Source organism: Hypanus sabinus, chromosome 11, assembly GCF_030144855.1.
Source record: "Hypanus sabinus isolate sHypSab1 chromosome 11, sHypSab1.hap1, whole genome shotgun sequence".
NCBI lineage: Eukaryota > Metazoa > Chordata > Chondrichthyes > Myliobatiformes > Dasyatidae > Hypanus > Hypanus sabinus.
Window position 1 is genome coordinate 22,040,002 of NC_082716.1, and position 12,211 is coordinate 22,052,212.

General features: G+C 44.4%; 1 protein-coding gene across 1 annotated transcript in view; it reads right to left on the bottom strand.

Moving 5' to 3' along the window:
• abca4b (ATP-binding cassette, sub-family A (ABC1), member 4b) overlaps positions 1–12,211 on the bottom strand; it is a 180,017-nt gene that overhangs the window by 33,990 nt on the left and 133,816 nt on the right. Inside the window, exons 31-34 of the mRNA XM_059983935.1 lie at positions 9,906–10,004; positions 9,555–9,744; positions 2,901–2,995; positions 2,690–2,722 (exon numbers count right to left, since the gene is read on the bottom strand). Of these exons, the coding sequence (XP_059839918.1) occupies positions 2,690–2,722; positions 2,901–2,995; positions 9,555–9,744; positions 9,906–10,004 (417 nt within the window). The remainder of the gene's footprint in view (positions 1–2,689; positions 2,723–2,900; positions 2,996–9,554; positions 9,745–9,905; positions 10,005–12,211) is intronic.

Consider the following 12,211-nt stretch of genomic DNA (forward strand, 5'->3'; position numbering starts at 1 on the left):
TTTCGCAAAGATTGCCCAATGCTCAGTTCTCTTTACCGCCATCAGGAGATTAATAGAAGATGTCAGCGCCCGGCAGCACCTGGAAAACGCTCAAGCTTGGGCAACAGGTTTACTCGACACGAGGCGATGACCAACCCTCCCCAGTTAAGTCTCTCCTTGACATTTAACAGGGTGTAGAGGCATAGTCATAGAGAAATACAGCAAAGAAACAGGCCCTTCAGCCCATCTAGTCCCTGCTGAGCCATTTAGACTGCCTGCTCCCATCAAACTGCACCGGGCCATACCCCTACCATCCACATATGCAATATTAATTCTACACACGGCAATGTCCTTCCCTCCGGCTAAAACATTCGTTTCACCATGACAGTAAACAGAGTATGTAATGCTCGGTCTACACGGGGTCATGGCCAACCCCATGCACCCCCCAGGTAAAGCATTTGTCTCCCCATGAGTGGATTAACTCCAGATCACGGGGGATCCACTCAGAAATATGATCTTTTCTTCACTGAAGCTGGGCTGATGCCAAATTATGGGACTCATTTCACCAAACAAAATGCAGTGCTTCAACGGGTGACCGCCACCTCTGGACAAGAGCAATCACGTGTAGGCCATCAGTCCTGCTTAAGCTTTATAAGGCCTTGGAAAGACAGCACTTGGAGCTCTGGGCCCCTTATCTTCAGAAAGGTGGTGCTGGCGTTGGAGATGGTCCAGAGGGGCTTCATCTTAAGCACTGTGAATTGTTTTAGCCAACAAGGAGTGTTTCAACTGGACCAAATAGCTCACAGCAGAGACAAAAAAAGCACTGGCTGGAAAGAGATTGTAGATTATGTTTGGGTTCTTAAAAAGACTGCTTCTCAGGTTTTATCTGCACAAGTCTCAGGCTACTGATCTCTGAGCACTTGGAGCAGAGAAGGTTGGGCTGGTCAGGGGATCTATTCATCTGACAGCTCCTGGGTGACCACCTACAGTTCTAAACAATGGGGTACCAGAAGTCCGTTCATTCTGACTGCCTGCCCCTTTTCCAAGGCAGCTTTGTGACTGGGTGAAATGGAGACAGAGCACACAATGTCCAACAATACGGTAGAGGTCTATCCCATGACTTGGAGACTTTGACTGACTTCTATAGACGTACAGTGGAGAGTATCCATCACAGCTTAGTACAGAAACACCAGTGCCCAGGAATGGAAAAGACCACTGGGAGTGGTGGATGCAGCCCAGTCCATCACCTATAAAGCCTTCCCTACCATTGAGTACACTGATGTGGAGCACTGTCACAAGAAAGCAGCATCCATCATCAAAGACCCCCATCAATCAGCCATGCTACTACTATTGGGCAGGAGGCATGGAAGATTACACTAGGAGGTTCTGGAACAATTATTACCCTACAACCATCAGGCTCCAGAACTGGCATGAATAACTTGACTCACCTCAACTCTGAACTGATTCCACAACCTACAGACTTACTTCTATGGATTTTACAACTCACGTTCTCAGCATTATTTCCACAGTTTGTCTTTTGCATATTGGTTGCTTGTCAGTCTTCATTTATGTATGTTTTTTTCAAAGATTCAATTGTATTTCCTCAGTTTATTTCCTTCTAAATGCTGACAAGATGACTTCTAGTAAGATGGCACAAGGGCTTCTATGGGGTTAACCCAAGGTGATATTCCCCTTATCAAACATATTTTTTACAATTGCACGACCTTGCTGGACATTAAGAATCTGAGGTACTGTAGGTCTACCCAAGTTGCTTATTGGTGGAGAAACCGCAGCAGCCGGATTTGGTGCGGACCGCAATGCTATCTGCAACAGAGTAAAGTTGGTGCGCGAAAGAAGTGTGCAGTCTAACAGCGGGCGATCATCTTGGTCACTTTCCTTGTCATCACGAGACCTTGTTGGACATTGTTGATGTGGAATGCTGCAAGTCTGATTCACCCATTTATTGGCGGATGGCGGGGTGGGGGGTGTTTCTGTGGGACCTCGGTGGTGGCAAGCACTAGGCCTCAGGCCAAGGCGTCGCATGTTTGCAGCCAGCCAGGGCGAGGCATTAGAGTTGGGCACTCCATCAAGGTGGAGGAGGTGGTGTGGTGCAGCCCCCCCCCCCCCCCCAGCGTTCACTTGGCAGAAGACGAGCTGGATTGTGTTTAACCGTAGACTGCTACACCATTCATGGACTCAGGCACTTGGGCTATATATATATATTTTGTGTGACTATATTTTACTGCTATTTTGTACGTGTTATATATGCTTTGTGCTGTGTGTGACTGTCGGTACTGTGTTTTACACTTTGACCCCAGAGTATCGCCTGCTTCATTTGGCTGTATTCATGGGTAATCACATTTGGTTGAATGACAATTAAACTTGAATTGTGAACATGAACTTGAAGAAACTGACTCTCAAGGGCACATACTTGAAAAGAAATTTACTTTGAACTTCAAACTTTGAAGAGTACCACTAGGGCTGGAGTGAACCTTTGAGTGCAGAAACAATTCATTGATGTGATTTTTTTAACTTTACTTTGTGGAATAAAGTTATTGGGGCAGGAAAGCACAAAAAACACGACAACCCTTAAAACCCCTGGTTTTAACAGGACTTTGGATATAGCACATTCACTTTATGTTTTTCTCATCTCAGCTCCATTTCTCAAACACTTGGGATTTATTGTATATTGGATAAACTGATTCCATACCTGCGTTCGTTCACCCAGTACTTGCTCTGCATGCTGAAGGACACAAAACAAAGGCAGAAAGATTAAATATTCAAAATGATCAGAAATCCACTGAGGTGAGAACTAGACACTTCTAATTTGGGTAAAAGTGTGTTACTCAGACAATGATGTGGTTTATGAATTCTAAGTTCTAAATGAGCAGAAGTCTGACGGCATGTAGAACGAGTCCTACCTGCTCTTTATCAGTTTGGGGTACGTTTTAACCAGGAAATCCGATATGTTCCTTTGAGTGAGATTCTGCAGAATGTCTGTCGAGTTCTGGACCCTCTGAAATGGAGAGAGCAACTTAATCTGTGTTAAAGGATAAGATTTGTTCCAGTAAGGTCACGGCACTTTCGAACACAGAGGCTTCTGCGGGTCAACAAAAGGTGTTGCTGTCCGTTTTAACCATATCTTTATTGATCGCAAGATCCTGCTAGACATTAAAGGCTTAAAGTGTTGCTTGTTGGTGGACAAAATGAAGGAGCCGTGTATCGTGCTGCTGCCTGAGTCAATGGAGCCTTACAGTCTGATAGTGAGTGACTTGTGATCACAAGACCCTTTTGGACATTGCTAATGTTGAAAGCTGCAAGTTCAATTCACTGATTTATAGGCGGTGCGCAATGGCAGGCGGCAGGGGAGCTGCTGTGTGACCTCAGTCGTAGCAAAGACTACGCCTCAAGCCAGGGTGTTGCCTGTTTACAACCACCAGGAGAGAGGTGTCAGAGCTGGGGTGCTCCACCGGGGGTGATGTAGCACGGCATCTAGGCAGGAGTTGGTGCTGCCCCTTCCCCCAACCTTCATTCAGCAGAAGACAAGCTGTACTGTGGTTGACTGCAGATTTCTGTGTGCAGTTTTTTTTGCAAGGCTGTATCTCACTGATATCCTATGTGCTTGCGATCTTTGTTCTGTGTGACTGTTGCACTATGTTTTATACTTCAGCCCCAGAGTAACGCTGTATTCATGTGTTTTCATGTATGGTTAAAGGACAATTAAACTTGAATTGAATATTAATGTTAAAATAGGCTTCCACATAAAAAACTGAAACTAAATTACTGTTCTTTTGTTAACAGAATTAAGCTCAAAGCAGTTTATAAGCTATTGTGATAATGGATGAAATTTCTACAATTGTAAGGTGGAGGGCTTTCTCAATGGTTTCATCACCACCTCGTACTGTGACTCCAATGCGTAGGATTGAAAGAGGCTGCGGAGGGTTGTAGACTCAATCCATCAAGGGCAGATCCCACCCCACCATCAAGGACATCATCAGGAAGTGGTGCCTTGGGCGGGGGTGGAGAGGCGCCATCCATCATCGAAGAAGCTCACCATCCAGGGCACTCCCATTTCTCATTACTACTGTCGGGGCTAAGGCTGGGCACCCATATTCAATGTTTCAGGAACCGCATCTTCCCCTCCACCATCAGAGTTCTGAACGGTGCATTAAACCACGAATAGAACTTGTCGTTCCTCTTTTGCACTGATAACTTATTACTGTCACTTACTTTAATTTTTATGTCTTACACTGTAGTGCTGCCACAGAACAACAACTTTCATGACAGGTATCAATGATAATAAACCTGATTCTGAATTCCCTTTCTCATTGACTGTTTATTTCATTCTAACAACAGCAAAATCGCATGTTGAGATGCAGATTCACTTACAGACACACATATACACACAAGTACGATCATCTTGGACCAGTTAATTTTCCAGTTGTAATTATATGTCGCCAATGAACTGCATGTTGTTTTAATCTGCAAGTAATGTTTCATCAGGACTTTATAATAACATAACACAGACACAGACTGATACACACCCACATTCAAATATCTTAAGCAGTTGTTTGAGGTTGAGGATGATATGTTTCCACTCCAGTTACACATGGGAGTGGAATTAGGCTATTCTGCTCATTGAGTCTGCTCCACCATTCAAATGTGGCTGATTCAGTTTCCCTCTCAATCCCATTCTCCTGCCTTCTCTGGGTAACTAATAAAGAACACATCAGCATCCACTTTAAATGCACCAAATGACTTGGTCTCCACAGCCATCTGTGGCGATGTGTTCCACAGATTCACCAGCCTCTGGGCTAAAGAGATTCCTCCCCATCTCAGTTCTAAAGGGATGTCCTTGTACTCAAAGGCTATGCCCCCAGTCCTAGATTTCCCCACTATAGGAAACATCTCCTCCACACCCACTCTATCTAGGACTTTCAATATTTGATAGCTTTCAATGAAATCCCCCCTCATTCTTCCAAACTCCAGTGAATACAGCTCCAGAGCCATCAAACGCTCCTCATGCGTTAACTCTTGCATTCCGGAATCATTCTCATAAACCTTTGTTGGACCCTCTCCAATGCCAGTACAACCTTTCTTAGATAAGAGGCCCAAAACTGCTCCCAATACTCCGAGTGCTGGCTGACTAATTGCCTATATATGCTCAGTTCTGTGTGTTCTGGGGCCAATATTGGACCCACTGATTCTGCAACCAATGGATTAGGAGGTGATAAAGGGGAAAAGTGGGAGGTAGTACTCATTCACCCTAAGATATCAGGCTTCTGTCACTCCTAACAAAGGGACTGAGGATATCAACACTGCCGTAAACATTCCCTGTTCAATTAAGGGGTCAAGGGCCATGGGTCATTTAGGATGTACCCCAAAAGGAGGCTTTGAGAACATTGTTGAATCATTCAGTAAACTCTTGCTGTAGTGGAGCTTGGAGTCAAGTGCCTGTTCAGAGAGTTTGGTGTGCAGGTAGTCTGCCAGTCAGAGCTGGCTGAGTTTAACTGGCATCTCACTACTGGGGAGGATGGTCTGGAGAGGACACTAACATGAACTCACATATTCTGCTTGAAGATCTGGAGGACTTTACAGAGACAACGTTGGTGGCCACTGACTTGGGTTTGGAATTACTTTCTGTAAAAAGTCCACGTTTCATAGTACAGGTCTTTCCGCCCACAATGCTGTGCCAATCTCTTAACTACTCCAAGAAGAATCTAATGTTTTCCTCCCAAATAGCCTTCCATTTTTTCTTTCGTCCACACGCCTATCAAAGAGTCTCTTGAATCTCTCTAATGTATCTGCCTCTACCATGACCCAAGGTGAGTTTTCTGCACACTTTTCACTTGCTGTGTAAAAAAAAAATTACTTCTGACAACCCCCACCTCCTACTTTCCTCCAATTCCCTTAAAATTATGCCCTTCTGTATTAGCATTTCCACCCTGGAGGGAAAGGTTCAGGATCTATGCCCCTTATCATCTTGTACACCTCTATCAACCCACCTCTCACCCTCCTCACTTCAAAGAGAAAAACCCTAACTTGTTCGACCTCCTGTAAGAACATAAGGAATACAATCAGGCATAAGATATTTAGCTTGGTGTGCCTGTTTTGCATTCAGTAATATCTTTTAAATTCTCCTGCATTAACTATATATCCCTCAATTTCCTTGCCAACTAAAACCCATCAATATTTGTACTCAGGGAGTGTGAAGTGCAGAGCTGAGGCTCTGTACCGGTGCAGAGTTTTCACACGAAACAGTGACAGTTTCCTTCCTCCCACAGATGCTGCTTGACCTGTTGAGCTCCTCCAGCATGTTGTTAGCTGGTCCTATGTTTGCACTTGCTCATTGACACTCCCTCCATGGCCTCTTAGGTAGAGAATTCCCAAGATCTGCCAGATCTGGTTGAAGAAACTTTTCATCCTCACCTAGGCAAGCTATCATCCTCATTAGACAAGATATCAGAACAGAAATTATCCCTGAATCTACCCTGTCAGCTTTCTACACTACAGCAAGATCATCTCATGGTCTTCCCTAACTCAAGGGAGAATAAGCCCATCTCATGGAGGGTGTCCACTCGATCTATGGTCTGCTCACAAAATTTCAGATTTGGTCTCACCACAGCCCGGAGCAAATTGCCTCATATCTGTTCAGAATAAAGGCCAACAAACTACCTGCCTTCTTAATTGCACCTGCATGTTGACTTTTGTGACTTTAACTCCTCATCCCCCTCCATTTCTGATGTTTTTGTCTGTCCCCTCCTGCACTGTTGAAATGAGGCCCGGCTTCTAGGTGAGCACAATGTAACCTTTCAGGTTCAATATTAATCCCTCCAAAATTAGGTCATTTACTCTTTTGTTCTGACTCTGTCAGAATCAGCAATATCATTTGTTCTTTTTCATCTGGTACAGTAGGCCTGCTGAGGAGAATGAGGCGTGCAAGGCTCCCCACCCCTGTTCTAGCAACTTTCTAGAGGAACACCAACAGGAGTGTCTTGTCCGGCTGCGTCATTGTGTGGTATGGAAGCTGCAAGCCATTGAGCCACAGGACCCTACAGAGGATAGTAAAAACCATCAAGAGGAACCCCATTATTTAGGACATTTACTAGGAACGTTGTTGAGAATCCCTACCACCCATCCCACAATCTCTCTGACCCACTACCATCGGGAAGGAGATACAGGAGCACCAGACTGGGTAACACCTTCTTCCCTCGGGCTGTGAGACTAATGAATACGCTGCCACCACAGAGATCATGAGGACAACGAGCTGTTCGTTGTCTGCCTGTGCCTCACTTCACTGCATACATTTTGAATTATATTTTATCAACTTACTTATAGTTTGATATCTTGGTTTATGAGCTGCGTGTGATATAAATTGTGTTGGTGCACTGTGATCCAGAGGTACACTGTTTCATTTGGTTGTATATATGTTCTATCAGTTGACGAAGAACTTGAACCTGGTCAGGTCCCACAGACTTGCTATTAGCATCATAAAATACAGATAAAGAAGAATAATGTGCCCAGCTGGTATATTAGCGTATTTGGTCTCCTCCTACCAAAAATGTTTCTTTTGTTCTCTCTGTCCCTCATCATCTTTTTCTGCTACTGAAAGCCAACTTTTCACTCTTACCCAGTTCTGAGGAAGAGTCCCCGATCTGAGACATTAACTGTTTCCCTTTCCAAAGATACTGCCTGACCAGCTGAGGGGTTCCAATATTTTCTGTTTTTATCTTAAAGATTTCCAGCAATTTTGTTGATCTTCTTAGGCAGGGCATGCTAGTGATAAGTAATCATCATTTGAAAAATAGCCTGTACTTCTACTTTTTCTATCAAATTGGATGACTCACCTGAGACAAGCTACCCAGAACAGAAATTATCCCTGAATCTATCCTGTCAGCTTTCTACACTACAGCAGGATCATCCCGTGGTCCTCCTTAACCCAAGGGAGAATAAGCCCCTCCTTAGGTCTGCTCACAGAATCTCACTACCTTGCCCTTGCCCATCAACGCAACCTGGCTCTATTCCCCCTCAAGCCTTTCGACACCCTTTTTATAAGCCACTCTGTCTCTGAAGACTATTGGAGGTCAGGGATCACTGCTGCTCCATAGACCATGAATTTATGCTCAGTTTGTGGTTTATAACTTCAAACGCTTCTTTCCTCAGAAGACCAACAGTTGTGCTGATGCACTGCAGGGGGAGTCGATTTCCTCATCAGTGGCCACTTTGTTATGGGAACTGGTCCACTCTTTTCCCCAAGATCTCCTTATGGACCTTCACTGTCAGTGGCCAATGATACATAGTGAAGGCCGATTGGTAAACAGCCTCTCTTTGGAGATGTTTAGTGTGAAGCCGGTCTCTCACACACATCACTGAATGGGTTGTAGCAGACTTGGAGTTCAGAGCCTGAATGCATGCTGTGTACTACAATTCCGTGACTGAGGTTAAGATTTGGTTCGGTCTTATCGTGGAGGCTGACGTAGACTGGCTCCCCACAAATATTTGCAATTATCTTTCTGCTGATATATAACGCCACATAAGCCATATATAAACCACAGCAGAGCCAGTATCAGTTCAGAGAACTCAAGCGATGCCACTACCTTAACAGCTCTTTCCTTAATCTTCAACACTGCACCTCACCTCAAACAATCTTCCAGCAGGAGTCGAGCTAATCTACAGGTGTTTGTATAAAGACATACAGAAACATCCACGCACACGAGCATGCACACATATGCACAGACAGATGCACAATACACACACACACAGTATGTACATGCAAACACATGCATATGTGCACACAGATGTGCAATGCACACACACACACATTATGCATACACAGATGCATAATGCGCATACACACTGTGGTAAACTACGTATACCTGTCTGGACACGCCCCTCTGCTGACTGCTCCTGTGGCTCCTCCCACAGATCCCTGTATAAAGGGAATTGGAGGCACTGCTCCTCCCTCAGTCTCCGAGATGCCGTGCTCCTTTTTGCACCTAATAAAAGCCCATCGTTCACCTCCCGTCTCTGAGAGTTATTGATGGTGCATCGCACACGCAGAAACATACACACACTTGCACAGAGATGCATAATGCATACATACACACACACAACATACAGATGGACACACATACATAAGCATGCATGCAGAAACACAGAAACATACCATACATACATATGTGCACATATACACACAACGGTCAGGATGGGTAAAAAGTTTCTTCACTCAGGCCATTAGGCTTCTGAACACCCTGCCGCATCTGTTCTTACAATATTTAATTTATGCACTTCGTTTATTTATGCAAAATTCATTTGTAGATTTCATCCTTACTTTCCTAAGTTATTGTGTGTTATGTGTACTGCTATGCCTTATATTGTTTCAGAGAAATGTTGCTTCTTTTGACAGTATACGTGTGTACACTGTATAAATAGCAATAAACTTGACTTGTCTGAGATGCGCACACACACACACCCCTGCCTCCTTGCACTGGCCCCTGCAGATGGACACACACTCACTCAGGTCTGCTTCATTGCATCGTTCATTTGGAAGCGGTCTCACAGAACGCGGTCAGTACCTGCGGTGGAGGAAGGCCTCCGGCCGCTGGGGGGCAGTCAGGAAGCATGATGAGCCGGTTTTTCGTGCTGCACTGGCATGGTGGCGAAGGGTTGCTTTTGGAATAAAAAGGGGATTTCAGCAGGTTGACAACCGTGAGGTCAGCTCGAGGGGTTTCCCAGTTGCTGGAGTGGTTACTGCAGGGGTAGCTCCTGTTTCAAAATAACACAAAAGTGTTGTTGGTAGATGGACACTGAATGTTAAGGCAGGATATATAAACTATGGCATTCAGAACCGGGACTGAAGCAGGTCATCAGAAAGCAATGCTAATTTCACCTAAAGTGAGTAGGTGGTAGGAAGTAATCAGTCTTACTCGATGGGGTTGTCCTTCATACACCGAGTCCCAAATCCAGGCTTGTTCACCAGGACCTCTGTCATCGGGCTCAGCTTCTTATCAGACGGGAATTCATTGCTGTTGAGATGCAGGGAAGGAACAAACATATTACCTAGTGTGCAGATCATGACAATTATTTTGACCAGAGCTACCGCTCTACAGCTTCATCTTAAAATAATACCAGCATTTAATGTAAAAAGCATTTTGTGAACAGGGGGATATCCAGATATGGTTTGTACTTAATATTCACTGGTACATCTGGTTTGTGCAGAACTTTTATAGAGAACTGCTTCTAATGCTCTTATTTACAAATAAACTGATCCTTTTTCACAGCACAATGGTGCACAGCTACTCAAGACATGTTGATCATCAGGAATCTGTGTATGCTGTGGTCGTTTGTGTTAGAACGACCACGCTAAATAATTTTTACTCTCAGATTCCAAACACTCAGTGGCCACTTTTTTAGGTACACCTGCTCGTTATTGCAAATATGTAATCAGCCAATCATGAGACAGGGGCTCAATGCATAAAACATGTACACGTGGTCAAGAGGTTTGATCTGAACAGCAACTGAACATCAGAATGGGGAAGAAATGTGATCTAGGTGACTTTGACCATGGGAATGACTATTGGTGCCAGATGGGGTGGTTTGAGTATCTCAGAAACAGCTGATCTCCTGGGATTTTCATTAGAGTTTACAGAGGACAGTGTGAAAAACATTTTAAAAAATCCAGTGAGCGACAGTTCTTTGGGCGAAGTGCATTGTTGATGAGAGAAGTCAGAGAAGAATGGCCAGATAGCAGGAAGGCAACAGTAACTCAAATGACCGTGTATTTCAACAGAGGGGTGCAGAAGAGCATCTCCTGAATGTACAACAAGTTGAACCTCGAAGTGAATGGGCCACAGCAGCAGAAGACCATAAAAACACACTCTGGAGGTACCACTTCATTTTGTACCATGGGAGATAACAAATGAAGTGGCCACTGTGTGTAAACCATGGCAACTTTCATTAGTTCATTCACAGGATGTGGTTGTCACTTGGCAGACGAGCATTGATTCTTTTTTTATTTATTGAGATGCAGCACGGAGTAGGCCTTTCCGGCCCTTTGAGCCTCGCCACCCGACAACTGCATGATAGAATCCTAGCCTAGTCACGGACAACTGATAATGACCAACTAACCCAACCAACCAAACCGGCTTTGGACTGTGAGAGGAAACTGGAGTACCCAAAGGAAACTCATGTGGTCTCAGGGAGATTCATTACGGGCAGTGGAGGGAATTGAACCCAGGTCACCTGTACTGTAAAGCGCCTTACTAACCACTAAAACACCAATCTCTGAAGTACGTATCTGCACCATGTTGCAAATTCCTAGCATGAATAAAGTACCTGCTAATCACAAAAGCATGGAAATTGTGAAAATCTTATTTATATTTTATGAAATACATTTTTAATTTAAATATGTAACTAATTATCTCAATTATAAAAGAATTAAAGATGATTTTGTAAAGATTATGTTGAAATGGGCTAGAGGACATACAGTGGTGCTGCAGAAATCATTACCATCATCATTATGTGCCGTGATGTATGACATCATCACTATGTGCCGTGTCCTATGATGTGGGCGATCATGGTCTCATGACCATGACTGTTCTTGGCAAATTTTTTTTTACAGAAGTGGTTTGCCATTGTTTTCTTCTGGGCAGTGTCTTTACAAGACGGGTGACACCAGCCATTGTCAATACTCTTCAGAGATTGTCTGCCGGGCATCAATGGTCACATATCCAGGACATGATATGCACCAGCTGCACATTTGACCATCCCCCACCTGCTTCATGTGCCCCTGATCTGGGTGGAGGAGGTGATAAGCAGGTGCTACACCTTGCCCAAGGGTGACCTACGGGCTAGCAGAGCGAAGGAGCCCCTTACACCTCCTTTGGTAGAGATATTCAGTATCTCCACCCTGACACCCAAAAAGACTTGCTTTTGTACGGCTTCTTCCATATCATCAGGGTTTCCCTAGAGCTTCGCAGGTTGTAAAGTGCATTCCCAGCCACAGCTTTTGTGGTAATGGTTAACAAAATGCTACTATATTGCCAGCGGCCAGGTTCAATTCCACCGCTGCGTGTAAGGAGTATTACACTCTGTCCCATGAGCACGTGCACTTCCTCCCACATTCCAAAGTAGGTAAGTTGGTCATCTGGGTGTTAATGGGCAGGGCAGGATCGTTAGGCCGGAAGGGCCTATCACTATGCTGTATCTCCAAATAAGAATAAACAAAAAAGTA